General features: G+C 37.3%; 1 pseudogene and 1 gene segment (V, D, J or C); both read left to right on the top strand.

The window, feature by feature from the left end:
- Positions 1–1,810: 1,810 nt before the first annotated feature.
- On the top strand, positions 1,811–3,716 carry LOC124103947 (nuclear receptor-binding factor 2-like; annotated as a pseudogene).
- A 3,269-nt stretch (positions 3,717–6,985) lies between these two features.
- Positions 6,986–19,824, top strand: LOC124103945 (T-cell receptor gamma chain C region DFL12-like). The segment is given in 5 exon segments: positions 6,986–7,138; positions 7,239–7,616; positions 15,539–15,868; positions 17,072–17,110; positions 19,244–19,824. Coding segments are annotated over 5 exon segments (933 nt in total).
- Positions 19,825–20,411: the final 587 nt, after the last annotated feature.

Genomic DNA, 20,411 nt, shown 5'->3' with positions numbered 1-20,411 from the left:
CCTGGCCTGGCACCTCCTGATCCAGTTCCCTATCTCTGTAACCTTTTTCCTGGGCACAGATCATGAAAGACAGGATATTATAGATACAAATATTCATCTGCTCTTCACTTTGGGAAAGTGAATTTGTTCCTCTATTTCTCAAATTGGTTGAGGGATACTCTTTTAAATGCTATTTTATTTCTGGAATATTATAGTTTGATTAAAAATGCAAGTTCTATTCTTTTGTTTCTAGTAAATATTGGATAAATACACTGGGAGCAAGTGGAAACATTTATTTCTGTATTAGAAATGAAGCACACGTCTTCACTGCAGGATATTCAGGTACAACTTTTCTTTTTTATTTGTTCTAATTAGTTATACATGACAGTAGAAAGCATTTTGATACATCATACATAAATGGAGTATAAATTCTCATTCTTCTGATTGAACATGATGTAGAATTTCACTGGTTGTGTAATCACATATGCACACACATACAGTAATAATATCTACCTCCATACTTCTTCCCCTCCCTTCACTCCCCTCTGTATAATCCAAAGTCAGGTACAACTTTTTAAACATACTCAGGTACTGAAAAACACCAAACCAGACTCTTGAGGATCTATATGTATTTGGGGAGGAACAAAAAATAAAACCACGTGAATTCAGACAAAGAATTCCACCTCTGAGGTATATAATTCTGCCTGCTTCCCTCTGGTACTTAATATGAAGTTCATACAAAGAGAAGACATCATTATCTACTACAATGTCCCTAAGAACCTATCATGCCATTAAAGAAAAAAAAAACTAATGAGCACACATGCCCCGCCCCTGGACATGTCTGTGACCACATCCTCCCCAACATGGAACTGCCTCCTCCAGTCTTGAGCCCTGCTAGGCGTCAGCCCCAGCTTGCAGCACTTCCTGTCTTCCACACATTGAAGCCTCCCTATCAGAGGAAACAGGAAAGGGAGTCTGATGGATATCAACTGCACCCCCAGATGCCAGTAACAGTGCCCCCAATGTTTGGTTTGGCATCATTTCCTGTTGAATGAGGTTCATGTGTAGACACTGAGTATGCTGGTACTGCCTGAGCATCTCAGAGAGCAGGCAAACTCCACTATTCCATTTCCCTGAGATTTCCAGTAATGATGAAATATTTAAGAAAAGGTGCTGGGAAGGAACAGGAAAAACTCATATCCATTCAGCCCCATGATGCACTAGATGTTCTATGTGTTCAGAACCTCAGGGGACCATCATAAAAACTCTAAAATAAGCCTATGGATGGAAGAAAGAACTGATGCATACAGAGGCTCAGTGACCTGTTCAAACACAGGTCATAACATTTCAGTAGAACCCTTGAGCCACACTGAATACCCTTCAGTTTATTAAATTTATAAGAATACACTGTGCATTTGAAGGCAAATGTGGGCTGGCTCAAGCCCAGCAGAGTCTGGCCAAAATCGAATGAACTGTTGCTTGAGAAGTCATGGCCAAAGGTCATGTAGGGTACACAACTGGAAGAGTTTCCTTTCTGGAAAATTCTGCCTCAGGGCCGTTCTCCTTACTGGACAGAAAATGGTTCTTGTGAACCTCCTTTATCAGAAGTCATGAATAGGATATAAGGAGAGGGATTAAAATCCAACAGCCTGAACTTAAACTGGTGTTTTGGATGTGAAATGAGGATCATGTTTTGGAAATACAGAGTTTTCCTCATTTTACTCTCCTCTGTAAGTCATGTTTCCTGTATGTAGCCCCTTCATTATTAAGGCTAAACCATGACATTTAAGAACCCTGGAAGAGACCACAATGTCTCTGGGCGCACTGAGAGGCGGCTGTCTCCAAGGCTGCCTCGAACTCTTCTTCTACTCCCCTCCATGTGCCCTCACCGCCGCTCCCCTTCCTCAGGCTGCCGCTCCTGCAGGGTCTATGGAAGTAATGGAAGCACCTCTCAACCTGGCTCATCAGCAGAGCAGATGAGCAGACCATTTATTAGCTGCAGGGAAATACGAAGAGGCTATTTCTTATCACAAGAAGGCTGCGGCATATCTTTCTGATGCTATGAAGCTGACCAAGTTATTTATCACTGGAATTACAAAGGGATAGCCACATGACAGCTCCTCCTCATCCAGGAGAGGTGGAAAAGGGCAAAGCGTGAAGAACGATCAAAAGCTCAGAACACAGACAAGGATGTAGCTACCCACCTTCAGTCATCTCACAAACCCTCTGCTGAGGATGCAGAGGGCCAGGGTCCCCTTCTTTCTCAGAAGTACAGCCTTTCTACAGAGAAACACCTCCCTGAAATTCAGGGAGTCTTTGACAGGGATCCAGACACACTACTATTTTTATTTCAGCAAAAGAGTGAGCCAACAGAGCCATATATTGGAAGCAAACCCCGAAGGATGATAAAACAATTATCGAAGAGCAGGCAACCAAAATTGCAGATTTGAAGAGGCAGGTGGAGTTCCTTGTGGCTGAGGATGAAAGATCAAGGAAAGAAAATAAACAACTGAAGGCTGAAAAAGCCAGACTTCTAAAAGATCCAGTAGATAAGGAGCTGGACGTGGATGCTGATTTTGTAGACAAGTCAGAGTTATGGAGCTTGCCACCACATTCAGACACTGCTATAGCTTCTTCAACCTGGCAGAAATTTTCAGTAAATATTGGGAAAGCGAAGGATATTCCAATACCCAAACTTCCTCCCTTGAATTTTCCATCTCCAGAACTTCCACTTATGGAACTATCTGAGGATTTTCTGAAAGGACTTATGAATAATTAAAATAGAAGGCTTTTGGAGAGATCAGAAGAAATTCAGCAACACAGTTGAAAAGAAGAAAAAATTAAAAAGGTAAAACCACATACAAGGGTAATTCCAGATGTGCTTTACCATCTGGCTGACTGGCAGAAGCAGCATTGCCAGGATGTGGGAAACAGTCACTGTGAAATATATTGCATATCCGATCTACCCACTCGAGCTAAGGGTTCCCACCTGGCAGACAGTAAACTCTTGGAGATTCATTTTCTCCTGATACAAACCAAATGGGTACCTGGAATAATTTTCTCAAGCACCAATTATTTTTCTTCAGGGTTAAAATGTATAAAAGTATGTTATATATAATTAATCTATAATGCCATAAATGATAATGTAAAACCTAAATAATATGGTGGCCTGAGGGGCTGCCTTGTATTTGAAACATGCTTTCTATCATGCATTGACTATATGCATTTTTATGCACATTTTGTTTGTTTAAGTAAGGTGTGTAGGATATATACCTTTCTAGATGAAACTATATGTGCCACATTTTGCACTAATAACATAATGATAACCTCAAGACTACCAGGAGAAGTATTTAAATTTCCATTTTATGAAGAAAGGAACCAAATTATTAGTTATGCTATTTTTAAAAATTACCAGTTTACATAATTAATCAGGGTGCATTTTAAGTTCTAACTTTGTTATATAATGCATCACTTAAAAATACTAAGGAATAATCCTTTGTTTTTAATGATGCATAAGTAGAAATAATGCTAGTTGGCAGTAAGAAATCAATAAAGTAATTGTGTGTTTTTGTTTGTTTGTTTGTTTGTTTTTTTACAAAAAGAACCCTGGAAGATGTGACTAAACCAAACCCCTTTGATCAGTTAGTTGAATGACAGTGGGCTTAAAAATCAGGTGCAGTTAAAAGAGAACAATGATTTTCTAAAGTCTGAACCTCCATTCAGAAGTTAAAAGACAATCCCACAAAACCAAGAATATAAAATTTTACTGCAAGTACTAGATAAGATAAACTCAGGGTATGAAGTCAGCATTCACCCAGAGAGAAGGGTGGCATTTCTAGCTGGGAAGTGCTATGAGATGATGGGAAGAGTTAGAAAGGCAAAGAATTGAATGAAGGCCATTCCTTTTCTCTATCCCCAGAGTGCCCTAGCTCAGAAGTGATAGAAACTCCAACAGAGCCCAAGATAGACCTGGGGAGAATCTGAGAGCTTCAGTTGATGTTGAGCTTCTTCAATACTGCCAGGGTTCACCAACAGTGGAAGATTTAAAAATATCAGCCCAACCCAGCACTTTTTCCCCCTGGTGTATGCAGAGGAGATCTAAAGCCTTCAGGGGTCTCTAATAGGGTACAGGGGTGCTGAAAGTGTCAGGAAACACATTGTATGGGATTGGGATGACAAGCTGCAAGTGGGAGCTTTGCATCCCAAGGGCTTGGTGTAGAGTCAACAGTGGTAAGTTCAGGTCTGTTAGTGCACCAGCAGATTCAGAGGAGTCCAAATCCCAGATGCCACAGATGAAAATGCTGGATGCTGTTGAGGACACAGCAGGTAGCAAGGACTCATCCTCTTCCCCTGGGGGAATGTTCCAAATGCCACTTGTGTTGATTTCCTCCTGATTAAGGCTTCTGTCAAGACTGTGTAAACAGTCTGAGTGAATCAGAGACTATCATTCCTTTATCCTAAGACCTCCAGGGGGGTGTGGATGACACTGACTGAATCATAAGGGAATTGCAATGAAGAGAGGGCACTCCTGATGATTCAGAGTGTGACTCTTATGTCCAGGTGTTGCAGCAAATGAGTTAAGAATAATGGATGTGCTGCTGGAATCCAAGTATTACAAAGTAGGGACCTCTGTCTATCTAGTCTCTGTGACATTCCCAGTTCCTGCATGGAGTTTGGACTTTGGCAGATCCTTGATACATATTTGCTGGAATAAATGAGTCTTTGCAAGCCATGGAGGAGGCACAAGTGAACTATTTCCTGTAACGAATAGTAGAATGTGCAATCTAGAGCCCCGAAAAGAAAGAAGTGAAATACGCAATAGGAAGGAGATATGGAAGAACTAAAGTGTCTTGTTAAAATATTAAAAAAAAAGAACACAGCTTCTGTAATTATACACTCTGGGACAAAGTACTGTTCTGCCACTTATTCCTGTTTGATCTGAAACAAAATGCTTGTTCTGTCAAAGCCTCTATTTACCCATTTGAAAAATGGGAAAAATAAAAACAGTGCCAATTCAAAATATAATTAACAAAAGTGTTCAAGTGCCAGCAAGTTACTGCACCAAGGAATGTTCAAAATGAATTCAACCTATTCATGTATAGAGAATTACACAACATAAAAATCAAAATACCTATTTTTACAGTGTTTACAATAATAAATAAAAAATAGTCTGCATTTGTTCAAATCTTTATTTCATACAATTCATAAAGAACAAAATATGTGTCTGAAATAGGCATTTGTCTGTCATTTCCCCTCTTAGTCATAATGCACTCTTGTGTTTATGGAGCTTCTCATCTTATGATTCTTGGTGAAAGAATGAATTCATCCCACATAATAGAAAAGAAAAATGTCAAATATGTTCTCACCATCATTATTTAGGTATAGGGAGATGGTGTGGGCTCCACAAGTTAGACACACTCCCCACAGCACCCAACAGTATCCAGCTACACAGAGCACAGGCACACGGCCACTGGACTGAAGGGTCTGGAGGACCTGTCTGTCAGCCATGAGTATACTGGGGACCTAGTGAGTTCCAGTGTAGCTATGGACACCCCTGTGTTATCAGTACCCACAGCCCCACACCAATGCCTGCAGACAGACCCAGGAAGCAGACTCCATTGGTGTCCCTCTCTACTATCTTTCCATAGTCGGGAAAAACACTTGTGTGAGAGTAGCATGAGTTCTTTTAATGGTAGCCCATGGACCTTCTGGATTAGTGACTTCTTCCCTCCATACTCAGCTTTCAGTATTGAGCGCCTCAGAAGTGATATTTATTGGAAAACAGAGAATATGGGGCAGCTACTTCAGAGGGAAAATGTAGCCATCTGAGCCAACCAGTTCCTTTCCTTTTTCCAACAGAGGCCCCGTGGAGACTGAGTTCACGTCTGCCACATATGGTATTTGACAAAGCTACAAACAAGGTCAGGGACAACCACCATCCAGAACTAAAAGAGCTCTCATATACCCAAATTTCAGAGGAAACCACATGGAAGTAACAAAATGAAAGTGAAGAAGCTTAGCTGAAGAAAAGAACATAGCAAAGGGCAGCTCCTTGACGTGAAAAAAAAAAAAAGAAATAACTAAAAATATTTGATGATTTCCCTTGACTTATGCAGGTCATTGCTTCAAAATAACCACTAAAGCATTTTAAGGAGGAAAGTGGTGGGAAAATGAAGTGGTTGACAGGAGGGGGAAGCTAAATGTTAAATTGTAGTTATAGTGGCAATAATAATTAATAAAACTGAAAATAGACTATAGATATCATTATTGCATCTCTTTTCAGAGGAAGCAATCCTGACACAATGAAGTCAAGAAATTTTCAACCATTAGTCAGTTCCTAAGTGATAAAGATGGAAAACTAATAGATGTAGACATTGAAAAATGCTCCGGTGCTATTGTTGTACTGACAGAAGAATACAAAACCCTGAGTATAAATGTTTATATCCACAGAAATGTTTTCATATCCATATACCTACAAAGAAAATCTAGAATACACCATTCTGATAATAGTTGTTGGTCTTGGTTATGCAATCATGGATGTTTTTGTTTCCATTTTTATCCTGTTTCTATGAGTTTCTTCATGAGCATCTTCATCAGCATGTTCTGCTTATCAACCATGTGAATTTTTGGAACCCTTTCTCTTCTCTGTACCTCAGTATTTTCAATTCTAAAGTGCAACTACAAGTATTTAAACTGTATGACTATAGCCAAGGTTAAAAATGGGGAGAACATTTTGAAAACAAATAGTATAGCAAGTACTTTTGAATATTTGCTATTATGAAAATATTTATTAAATATGCAATATGAAAAAATAGGATGCTGAGAAAAAGAGTTTATAAAATAGCTCCTGGGCATTTTCACAGAAACTAGAGCCCTTTCTGGTTCCACATTCATGCAAAGAGCCCTATGGTGACCACTAGGCCTATTTTAATATATGCAAGGCAGGACTGATGAGCGCGGTGCTGAGTCTGCAGTCAACACTGAAGGGCCCAAGAATCATCTAACACACCCCTTCCTTCCCTCTTCCCAGTTCAGGTCACGCCCTCCTGACACTGACCTGAGACATCCAGACACCAGGTCCCTACCACTTCTTGAGGACATAGCCTGGAAGTCAACATGTCACTGCTGCAAGCTGTCACCTTCCTCTCCTTCTGGGCTGGTAAGTCACTCTGCCCATTTCGTTCTTTCTTGATGAGTGACTACAGTAATTTTTTCATGTTTTCTTCTCATATTCTCATATTCTCCTTTTCAACTCACAGTTGGACTTGGATTGTCAAAGGTGGAGCAGTCCGAAATATCGGTTTCTAAAGAAATAAAGAAAAGTGTTAACATAAATTGCAAGATATCCAGCACAAGTTTTGATACTGAAGCCATTCACTGGTACTGGAAGAAACCAAATAAGACTTTGGAGCATCTGATTCAAGTTACTTCAATAAAGTCCCCAGCTCGAGGTTCCTTGAATGGAAAGGGCAACAAAATTGAGGCAAAAAAGTATTCTCAAACTTCATCTTCAGTCCTTACCATATTTTCTATAGAAAAAGAAGATGCAGCCATGTACTACTGTGCCGGGTGGTCGTATAATGAAGGTTGGATCAAGATATTTGGAGGAGGTACAAAGCTCATAGTTTCTCCCTCTGGTAAGTAACCTTTTTCCTGTTTTTACTCTAGCAATTAAAAATAGATACAGGCTTTGTAGAAGAAAAAAATGCAATAAACTTTTCCTGACTCTTCCAATTTCTTGGCCTCAGGTTAGGAAAAGCAATTTCATAGTTTTGGGATTCTGGATATTGAAACAAAATTACTTTGTACATGATTTCTTCCCTTCCCTGTTAGAAAGCAGATTGAATGTGTACATTTAGAATGCACAAACACAGAAATTATAGCCTAGGGCTAGAAATTAAAATTTGGGGAACCATGTCTGTAGACTATTAGTGTAAATATTGTTGCCTCAAGATACTTTTTTTTGTATAAGGTTTTTGAAGTGAGTCTTTAAAATGGATTTTGACTAATTGCTTCTTCTATATATTATGAGATAAATCACGGTTCAGCTATCTCTAACTAATCTGCAAAATCTAAATTCTTAATTTTAATCTTATGACTAAAGACAATAAAAATATATGTAATTCTTTTAGAACATTAAATTTAGAGTATAAATTATTCCATCTTCTCATTTCTCTAATCCTTTAGAAGGTAGGCTAAGAATAGTCACAGTTTATGGAGCAATGAGTTCGGTTGCATTGCCTGGAGAAAAACTGGAATTTGCAAGTTCCACAAACCATTTCAGTCCAAGGTGTAGGGAAAGACTCTTCATGGTTTTACATACAAGTTGAGCATCCCTAATCTAAAACTCTGAAATCCAAAAATCTCTGACATTTCTGGTCCCAAGCATTTTATATGAAGAATATCCAATCTGTATTGTATCTGGTGGAAGAATTTGATTAAATGGCCCAGTACCATAACATTAAAGAGTTTCAGGACTTCCCTCCTTGCTTAACAGCCCAGGACAAGAGATTCTGTTATTCTTATTTCATAGATGAAGACACTGAGGCTTATGGTCATTTGTTTTCCTAGTTATAAGATTAGTAACTGTGGTAAAAATCGGGGCTCTAGGACATCCTATTGCATAGGCATTCACTAAAGCTTCAAGATATTATTCTCAGGTTCCTTGTACAGAATGGCAAGCTGTTTTTATAGCATTTCATTCAATTTTATTTCTGCATTATATTTGCCAGAAATACAGAAGCTGGTAAGAGCTATTGCAGCTGTACTGACTTTCCTTCCTCAATTGCATGACTCAGAGCTGCCTGGTCACTCATGACAGGATAGCTACAAAAATGCCCACCAGTTAGGGTCTTCTGATGAGCAGCACAGGGTTAATATTCAATGTTCCAGAAACTGCAAGGGAATGTTCAAATCAAAAGGTGCCATCTTTCTACTGTGAATAGCTTAAGAGATCATCAGTAAGTATTCATATTCTGGAACAAATCAAATCTACTATCAATGGGAATTAGATTTCAAAAAGACATTAAATTATAATTAATCCAGATACCCATCCTTCCATTCATATGAGTCACAAATATAAATCACAGCAAATATGCGTTTTAAATGTTCCAATGACATTACTATTATTGTTTCTTTTTGAAAATTAAAGAAATATTAATTAAATCTAAGTTGTACTCCAGACCAAGAACTGATGGACTCCTTTAAAGGAGGAGATTCAAAGCTTCTGGCAAATCCTGAGAAATGATAAAACCAGACTTTACAACAAATGTCATATAAGACAACAGGTATAGCCCAAGCTGCCCAGGGAGAGTGGACTGAGTTCTTAAAATCCTGATACCACTCTAATAAAATCTGATTTTATTAGAGCTTTGTCTCTTTCCGGTGTCAGTTGAGCTGATTTTTATGTATTCATATAAATACTAACAAAATATTGGTTTCAGGACAGATTCTGGCACAAAATTCTTGGAATTGCTCCTGTGTGGTCATTAATCACAGTGGGCAGTCAATTCCTAAGAGGGAGTATCTTCCCTGAGCTTGCATGGGAGATATGAACAAGGAATTTATATTGTTGTGGATCCCCAAGGGATGGATCTGTAAAACTATGCAGAAAGGTAGAAGAAAAATATAATAAACACATACTATTTTGTAAATGGAAAAAGAATCACACACAAAATTTTCAAATACAATATTTTTTATTTTAGAATTAGAAAGGACATCGATGCACCAATCCTTTAGAAGAGATATGAAAAATCAACGGTCCTTTTTTTTTTTTTTCTGGATACTAGGGATTGAACTCAGAGGCGCTTTAACACTGAGCTACATCCTCAACCCTTTTTAATTTTTTTGCTTGAAAACAGATTCTAAATTGCTTAGGGACTTGCTAAGTTGCTAAGGCTGGCCTTGAACTTGTGATCCTCCTGCCTCAGCTTTCCATGTCTCTGGTATTATAGACATGTGCCACAGTGCTTGACTGAACAATTATTAACAATTATTCTAACAAATAGAGGGAAGAATCCCATTATATACCATCACTATTTCAATGCTGTGGGGCTCATGACATCTAATGTTATGCACAGAAGGGGTCCCTTAGCAGATGGGTCAGGCAGGTATCACATAGTGACCTAAGATGGCTTTGAGAACCAGGCTGCCTGCCATTTCTCTGGTCATCTTCTTCCTTTAAGGGCCCAACCAGCAGTTACAAGTCATACTTTGGCATGTACTGAAGGAAGGTTGTTTGAAGCTGAACATTCTGGGGAAAACTAGGAATTCACAATGTGTTGTGCTGCTAGTTGAGAAGAAAGCCAATATTTTGGACGATACAAGGGAAGAGTTTTTACTTACTCACTGCACCTACTAGCGTGAGCCAGGGCTCCCTTCCATAGTCTTAATGGGGAAGATAAAAGAGATGAGTGAGAAATACACAATTCCTATGATGATGGCTTTGGCAATTCCAGGTATATTGGAGCAAAGTAGACTTCAAACTGAGGACAGAGGAATGACCTTTCCTTTATTGCCTTAAATCTAATTGCAACCCCAAATGCTGAATTCTTATTGAAAAGGGCAAGTCTTGGTCCTTTGAAATTACAATACCATCTTGGAGCACAGTCATAGCTACTGATAACAATGAAGCTGATAATGATAAACCCTTCTCTGCTTCTATGGTATTTTTAATCCAATTGCTTTTTTATGTCTTGTTTCATTTTGGTCTCACTTCAGCACTGGTAGCAATGTTGAATTGCTTTACACTCACATCATTGTTAATGGATAAATAACCAAACATCTTTCTGGGCACTGTGGCACTTGCCTGTAATCCCAGCAACTCAGGAGGCTGAGGCAGGAGGATAGTGAGTTCAAAGCCAGCCTCAGCAGATTAGCAAGGCACTTAGCAACTCAGCAAGATCCTGTCTCTAAATAAAATACAAAAAAGGACTGGGTTGTGGCTCAGTGGGTAACCACCTGGAGGTTCAATCCCTGGTACCAAATAATAATAACAATAAAATAATAATAACCAAACGCCTTGAAGGTAGTCACTTTGCTCAGTCACAGAACTTGTTATGAGCAATATGAACCAAGACCAGAATCCTGGTCTCTGGTTTCTTAGGAATTCCAGGACATCATGTTGACCCTAGAATTTGAAGGACACTAAACTCGTTTAACATTTTTGAAATGGTTGAAAACACTGTGGGATGCTGGTTGGAAAATTTTCGGTGGTGGAACAAAACTCATTGCCACAGGTATGTATTGGAGGGCATGTTATTTCCAAGGTAATAGAGGATAGGCAAGGAATGATTAAACTGGAATAGGACTAAGAATGTTTAGAAAAAGAGAGAATGAGATAGAGTTTCAGTAGTAACCTTACAAGAGATTTCAAAAGAAAGTTTTATACTAGAGAACAGGGAACACATTGCGCAAATATTTTGATAAGGTTTGACTCTGTGTACATGTAGACTTCTATGAAACACTTATATACAATGTTGGCAATAATATCATTCAAGTACTTGACGCTGAGACCATGTCCACTGTTATAGATTAGCCTTCGATGGACTCAATAGAGTAGAGACATTGCCTTTACTCGTGATTAAGAGTCAGACAAGGGAGTCAACTCTTTGCTCCAAGGCAGACTCGGAGCTTCACCTGCTCCAGATTCATCACCATTTAGTGGACATGCAGAAACATCCTTTGGTTTCAGTGTCCTAAACCATAAAATGGGATAACAGTATGAACCCAGCAAGATTACATGGGAATTGAAAGAGATAATGTGAATAGAGTTGTTTGCATATTGTTCAGTCCATAATTTTTCTGATTCAAATGGAAAGAGAGAACCTTTTCTATGATGGAAAGTTGTTTTTAGTAAAAAACATTTACTATAAAGCAGACACTCTTAAAAGGATTCAGGTATATTTCTAACTGTTCCTATAAAAGATTATCTTAACATGTATTCACAATAAAATTGAATCTGGAGGTACTTGTTTATCTTTTTTTTTAAAGAGAGAGAGAGAGAGAATTTTTTAAATAATTATTTTCTAGTTTTCGGCAGACACAACATCTTCATTTGTATGTGGTGCTGAGGATCCACATCCCCAGCCCTTGTTTATCTTTAGCAGACTTTTTTTTTATCACTTGGCAAGAAAAATTACAGTAAAATGTTTCTTAAAATTTTCGTTGTTGTTTTACATGCTTTGAATTTTAATATTTTTATCTTAATAATAATTTTTATCTTAATAATAACTGTATCATCATCATTTATTTATTCTGTATTTTATTGTCAATAAAAATGGTTTTTACCCTTATTTGTTAGGAGACATTCATACAAAGTTTTTTCCTGACAAATAAGATTCATATAGAAAATAAATTCATACAGAAAATGGTCTATATAAAATCAATTAAATACAGTCTGAAACTTATAAAAAATCTGAAATACATATTTAAATATAAAATAACCATACCTCCAGATTTGATGAAGGAAAAACAGAAAGTAGAGAATACTTAAATTCTCAAATAAAGATTCAAAATCTTACTTTCAATAGAAAATGCATAAGACATTTGATAAATTTATACATAATTCATCTTGCTGAATCTTCAAATACAAACAAGTTGGCAATTTAACTCACATTGCATGATTGTACAAATTAATATAAATAATTGAATTGAAGAGGTTTTGTCATTTTTAAAAATAATTAAATATATGGTAATTCTTTTATTCGTCATTTAAATAAAATAGAATTGCTGCCATTTTATGCTTCTTGAACAAAAATTGACCATGAGAAACGCTCTTAATAAGTACATTTATAAGGGAAGTTTTAAAGGACCATGTCTTTCAAAGCACAATAAAGGTACTTTTCATTACAATCAAATATTCTATTTAATGCCCAGTCAACTGTTACATTGAGGATGTCACAGAAGTTTGAGATTCATTTTATCCTCAAAAAAACAAAACAAGCTTAGCCAGAGAAAAAAGGCAATACATGGTGGGGTGCTGTGCAGAAATTTTTCAAGTTTAACATTTGAGTTTCAATTTCTGTATTATAATGAATCAGATGTATTCCAATGGACAAATGTATTCTTAAAATGAAAATTAGATTTGTTGATATGGACTAGTGACCCAAATTATGTAACTATAATATAGAATTTTAAAATCAATCTTATCTTCTACACTATGCTTTTTGAATTAAAAATAAAGCATGTGGTGGAGAAATATATAGTATCTTACTATGTGCACTTAAAAGCAAGATGAACCAAATTAAAATAAGTATATTATAACCCAATTATATTAACAGCATGTTAAAAAACATAGACATTATAGCTGACTTTTGTGTAAAAGTCAGGAGCTTTAGTCTTTTTCATCTAAAATGAGAAACCAAATTGTTCTTAAGAAATTGCCTGGGGTTAGGGATTTAGGTCAGCAGCAGAGCCCTTGCCTATCTTGATCAAGGCCCTGGATTTGGTCCTGGGCCCTGGAAAAAGAAGAAAAATAGAATTTGCCTGTTGGGTATGGCCATGCAGGCTTGTAACCCCAATAATTCCAGAGGCTGACACAGAATTTTTCCAAGTTCTGAGCCAGTCTGGGCAACCTACTGAGACCCTGTCTTAAAATAAAAGGTAAGATTGGGTGTGATGTCACACACCTGTAATCCCAATGGCTTGGGAGGCTGAGGCAGGAGGATCAATAGTTCAAAGACAGCCTCAGCAAAAGCAAGGCATTAAGCAACTCAGAGAGATCCTGTCTCTAAATAAATACAAAACAGGGCTGGGATATGGCTCAGTGGTTGAGTGCCCCTGAGTTCAATCCCTGGTACTCCTCAAATAAATAAATAAATAATAGTATTGGGGATCTGGGCATGGTATGGAGTGATCCCAGTGGCTTGGGAGGCTGAGGCTGGGGATCATGAGTTTAAAGCCAGTCCTAGTAACTTAGTGAGGACCTGAGCTACTTAGTAACCCTGTCTCAAAATAAAATATAAAAAGAAGGGGGGATGGCTGTGGTTATGGCTCAGTGATTAAGTGCCCCTGGGTTCAGCCTCCAGAACTGAAAATAAAAAAGAAATAGAAAGGAAGGAAAAGGAAAGAAATGGCCTTGAATTATTATGCTCACTTCAACTAGCCCAAAGAGCAAAGCATTTGAGTTTCAATTGAAAATCAATTAGAAAGTCAACATCTATCATTTTAGTCAATAGGTTAAAAATAATTATATAACAAATTCACATTCCAGACACACATGATATACCATTGTAAACACATGATGCTTTGGTTGATATTTTGACATTATATTTGCAAGAAACTCTAGAATCACAAATTTTACATTATACCAATTACATTACATGCCTTATTCAGCAGATTAAGATAAATAGAATAATGGAGCTTCAAAACAGTTAAATAGCATGTAGATTAAATGTGAATTTGGGGAAAAATACTGAGAGGCACATATGGATATGCAGATATGTATAGACTCTCCCAATTTATATTAAATAACATATGAAAAATATTCTTGGTATCTTCCTAGTCACACTGAACTTCAAATGAAAACCCAAAATAAAATGAATATCTTAGAATCTTTTTTAAAGCAAAACAAAATTAGATAAGAACATCAGTTGATAAGATTAAGCACAAGATCATTTCTGAAAATAAGCAGTAAATTGTTTAATAAAAGGTACACCAATGTTGTTATTTTGCTTCTAAATTCAAGACAGTATGAATAATTTGGAGATGCAACTTTAAATACTGCCTAACCCAAAACTTGAAGTAGTTCAGATGTGAAAGTGAAATGTTATGTAGCTAGTTAGACATCAACTAGAACTCCAGGGACTTCAGAACTGGACATGGGATCTGTCTTTGAAACTAAGAGATCAACTTGATAGATTGAAAGTATAAATGAAAATATATACTCATTAAAACTAATTATTGCATATTGTTCACAAAAAGAGGGAAAAAGAAGAAGAAAAAAAAAGAAAATCTACATCCTGATGTTTACTCATATAAGAAATAACATAAATAGGATGCATTCTAGAATCAGCTAAATGAAGTCTAGGTTGCACAGAACCAAATATCATGAGAATGTGAGCTACTTGGCCAGTGAGCACAAGTGATAAAGGATGGGCAAGGGAAGCACTTTAGAAGTAACACAGACTCATCTGCAGACAGATCACTACAGCAGCCTGGTCTTCTTTCCCTCCCTGTCATCTGCCATGAAAACATGCACCACTCCAAGAAATCAAAAAAATTAAGTGGTTTCATGAGTGTTGGTAGCTTGGTGAGGAACAGTTAAATGTCATTCCCTTCTTAGCATGAGAAGAAAGGAGGAAGGCCAGATTTGCCTCCAGGTTCTGCCATTTCATAACTCTTATTTGGGGAAGTTACTTAATCTCTTGAAACTCTCTCCATATCTGTAAATAAGGACAATACTAAATACTTCACAACCTAGGTGGGAATGAAAGACCAGCTTGGGCACTAATTCAATGGCAACTCTTCTTCCTATTTCTATGCACTAGGTTTTTCCAAACTATGTAATGTTTCTGTTTCTCTAGTAATTCTTTTTATTGATATTCCATTTTCTCCACAGATAAAAGCTCTGATGTAGACATTTCCCCCAAGCCCACAATTTTTCTTCCTTCAGTTGCTGAAATAAATTTCCATAAGGCTGGGACCCATCTTTGTCTTCTTGAGAACTTTTTCCCTGATGTTATTAAGGTATTTTGGAAAGAAAAGGATGGTGATGGGATTCTGGAAGACCAGCAGGGAAACACTGTGAAGACTGATGACACATACATGAAGATGAGCTGGCTAACTGTGACTGGAGAGTCAATGGATAAAGAACACAGGTGTATCGTCAAACACGAGAATAATAAAGGTGGAGTTGATCAAGAGATTCTCTTTCCTGCTATAAATAAAGGTATGTATGTTTAAATATAAATATGAACTTTATAAATGTTAATGCTTTTTCCTTGAAAACTTTTATTTTTCTTATATTCGAGATTGGGCCTCACTATTGCCCAGGCTTGTCTTGAACTTGTCACCTTCCTCACTCAATCTCTGTAGATGTGACTACAGGTGCCTGCCACATTGCCCAGCTTTAGAAATCTTGTTTGAAAAAGAGTTATTACATTTTTTATGATATATCTATGTAAAATTATATAAATTCTTCTTAAATATCATTACATTTAATGGTAGCACATTCCCTGTTATTTTACCATTTAATTAGAGTGACTTAGTCTTTGGGAAAAAAAAAAAAGAGAGAGAAAGTTTTCCAAAGCTTTCTCAGCCTTTTTTTTTCATGCAAAATATTAAGATCACATGATTTTATTTTTTTTAAGAATTGTTAAATGGTTTGTAGGAAACAACAAGGCCAACATATAACCCGATGATGGATCCCTTGCCAAGGATGTGAGAGGCCCTGGTTCCATCTACAGCACTGCAAACAAAACCAAAAATGAAATAAAACAAAACTACAAACAAGATACTCTAAAGCATCTAGCAATTTAGTATATGATAATGCCACAATTGATGACTTTGGAAAGTAAGAATAGTCCTGAGTGTTAAACGGCTATCCAAATGGCTCAAAGTGGTCGTGGAAATGAATCGTTCTTAGACTATTCCCTGTGGCTAACAGCTCTTTTAAATCAGTGAAAGGAACATAGAGCAGAACATGCAAAGAACTTTGCCATGCAAGGTCCAGATTTTCCAAGTAAGACTTCATCCTCCGGGACCCTTAGTTTTTGCAATAAGTGAGGTCTGCACAGTTGTCCCAAGATATGCATGATTTGGAATAATATGGCTTCTTTCTATTGTAGGTTATCTTGAACATTATATTACATTTGTGGTAAAAAAGAGAAAAAAAATATCTTGCATGAACTTCTACTTTTTCAAGACTAGAAAAATTATATATGAATGATATCTATTTAATTACAGCCTGAGACCAATTATTTCTATAATTGTGGGGCTCAGATTTTTAATGTCTTCCTGTCTCTCCATGGAACTGATTATACATATTTATGATTTATGCATAAACCTATATCTATCTATACAAACACTTATGCTTCCACTGTCAAATATTGGATATGAGTAATTGACCAGTACTTGCTCTCATTTCTGCCAGGTGTCACCAGGACTGAAGCTTGCTCTAAAGATGAAATCAGTAAGTTTTAGTGTATTTTTTTATCATGTCGTGCTTTAGCATTTTTCCCTTTTGTACTTCCCTGGTTTTAGGTAGGAAAAAAAAGATGATTGGATGTTATAGAATAGATTGAGTGATATATTAAATTAATTCATCATTTCTAGACAATACATTAACACAGTCAACTAGTGATTTGTGGAGGAAATGATTTAAATGAAAGTCACAGTAACATGCTCTGAACTATTTCAACAAAAAGATTTTTATTATTTCAAATGATTTGGAAAAACGTGATATCAAGTTATTTCTAGTTTTTTTAAGGGTTCATGTTATTTATAGTTTTTTCAAAATAAAGTTTTATATAGGTGTTAATAAAGTAAAGTGGCACTTAATGCTTTTTGTGTAGAAGTTCTTGGACTGTGTTCTGTGTGCCTCCTCATAATATTCCTATCAAGTGGTATGATAGTTCTTCCAATTTTACAGATGAAAATGATCAGCTAAAATTAATTATGTAATTTGCACATGCCATACAGCCAGACCCTGAGTTTCAACTCATGCCTTCAAATGAAGATTTACTCAGTTTTCTATTCTTCCTCTAAGATAGAGTCTCAGAGCAAGAAATTCCAAAGCCTTGATCCTGAGGCAGGACGGACACATGGTGGGGGTGGGAAGTGCATGGGCCTCAGAGTACCACAGACCCCGACTGTTCCCCTTGTTCTCACAACCATCAGTTGTATCCACCTGGGTGAGGGACTTCTGCTTTATAATACTTTGCTTATCTGCCAATAGAGAATAAATATGCCAGACTCACTTACGTTGAATGTGAATGTGTAGCAAAATGTATCTTTATCAAACTGAAAATACGTACGAGTTTATGGCCCCTTTCTCCCTTCATATGCACACAGAAGGTGGCTGAAGGCATTGGCTCCAGCCCTGCTCACCTTATCTCTGTTCCCAGTATCCCTTGGAATGGACCTTAGCTGGCACACAGGCAAGGAGAGGCTGGAACCCACACCTGATCAAGGGCCCAGAGATGTGAACACATTTCTTGAGATCTCTTTGTACTCTCAGGGTCAACGATTCTTGAGGTCTAATTCTATGAAGATGGAACATGTATGTGGAATTTTCCACAGGAAGAGACTTGTCCTTGTGGCTCATTGATTAACTACTGTGGCCCACTGTCAGTATCTTTAATTGTTACATGATGTCATATATTTCTTGTAAAACTTCAAAGGATATCATGTGTCATTATCCCCCAAATATTAGAGTATCAACAAGAGACATTCAGAAAAGAAAGATGAGTGTGCCCCAACAACCTAATATTTTCAGAAACTTTGCACAAAAACTTTCTTTTTATTTTTCATAGTGCACTCTTTTTCCAAAATCTCCCACGTTGCACAATAGTGAATACCACCAAACTCCACTGATTAGTCCCTCTAATAGTCTTATTACATCCATGCATAACCTGCAATGTCTTATATGCTTCAAAAGCAGAAATTCAGATTTATACTTAGGATTAAACTTTTGATGTCTAGGTAGTTTTTTGCCTTTGGAAATGTGGAATCACAGAGTAGATAAGAATGTCTTCTTTAAAAGTCATATTGTTGGGGTCAAAATCAGGGACTATCACTTAATAAAAGCATAACATCAGGAAAATTACTTATATCCATACTCTCAGATCATTAGTTTGTAGATGGGAATGAAGATATTTTTTTCTTTCTCTCAGAGGTTTTTTTAAAGACTAAAACTTTACATGCAAAGCTCTCAGAATACTGTTTGGCATTTGGTTAGTAGTTAATGAATATGATCAACTATTTTTACTTAGAGACATATTGGAGGTGAAGAAAATCTAAAACCTAGTTATCACACATGCATTTGACCCCTATTGACCTCAAATATTAAAAATGAACCTTACTTTTTGGCATTGGGAAGGTTCTAAGTTGAGTATGGCAGAGGCTGTTAATGGACTTGCAAGCTGAACCTTGCTGTTGGTGTTTTGGGTAGAAGTGGTAGATATTAGCCTTTGGGGTTTGGTGGGGGTAGTGTCACTTCAGTGTAGGTCACCAAAAACAAACATCTGTGGCACCCTACCTCAAGAGGTTTTTTGTTTTTTTCATGTGAAAGAACAGGCAAAATTAATTGTATGACTTCTCTTAGATACACTGAGGCTGCAGCTCACAAACACCTCTGCCTACTGGACCTTCCTCCTCCTGCTTCTCAAGAGTTTGGTCTACTTGGCCATCGTCACCTTCCATCTGTTAAGAAGAACAGCTGTCTGCAGCAATCTGAAGAGCTCCTAACAGACAGCAGCACAACAGGATAGTGTTGTGTTTTTTGTTTATTGTCCCGGAAAGTGTCTGCTGAGGACCTGGCTGGGCTTGCTTGCTGAGCATGGACTCATTAATTTCTTGTGTGTATTATTCTGTCCTCATTGCAGAAGATTTCAAATTCATCCATGAACTCAGAAACTTCATGCTGTAATAACAAAGAGCAACCTATTGTAACCCCTAGTGCCTCTGTCTCCATATTCTCCATCAACTTCTCCAGACATCCCAAATCATGGCAACCTTGTTGGGGACAGAGTGCCTCTTCTAGTCATAGCCCTTAGTGCCCTTTAAGCAGAGCCCATCTTTAAGATGGTCTTCCATTCTAAACACTCTAAAGCAGCTCTCTTTGCTACTTTATTCTGTACTTTTCTTTTCACAACAGATACAATAAATTTTTAAATATCAAATGTCTACTTTTGTACATGCATATTTTAATTTTGATGAAAATGAATGGAAAGTCCAAGGTGAGAAACAGAGGATGACTTAGCCATGACTTCAAGCCTAGGCTGTTAACAAGAGTCCAACACCAAATGTCCAATTCTGCCCTTGCGATGATGATAGTGGTTATGGGGATTTCCCTGGGGGACTGGCTCCAAGAGAAGCCACAGCCAAATGGAAACACCCACAATACTGCTCTGAAGGTTCATAGATTCAGGTTTACTTGATTTGAGAACAATGAAAATAGGAAAACATCTAATGTGACTCACACTGTATGTGCTCAGTTCTGTAACAGCTTTTTACAAGTACTATGTTTCTGGATCCTCATAGTAGCCCCAGGAGAGGGGCACCAACCATGGAGAGGCAGCAGAACCAAGAGACTAAACACTTGTACTCTGTAGCCAGAGATATAGAGGGCCTAAATATCTCCTGGGACTGAGATTTAGCATTTGTGTGAAGTCAGATACTTAAAAACTCTCTGCCATAATTTCCTCCTATAAAATGAACTTAGATGCCCTATTCCTTGGAGCTGTCTGGATTAGATATTTTAATATTGCTTG

Source organism: Marmota monax, unplaced genomic scaffold, assembly GCF_021218885.2.
Source record: "Marmota monax isolate L192 unplaced genomic scaffold, Marmota_monax_Labrador192_F-V1.1 WCK01_AAM20220418_F8-fsc00107, whole genome shotgun sequence".
In the NCBI taxonomy this organism is placed as follows: Eukaryota; Metazoa; Chordata; class Mammalia; order Rodentia; family Sciuridae; genus Marmota; species Marmota monax.
The sequence above is the reverse complement of the archived record's forward strand: the minus strand, read 5'-3'. Positions and strand labels throughout refer to the sequence as shown.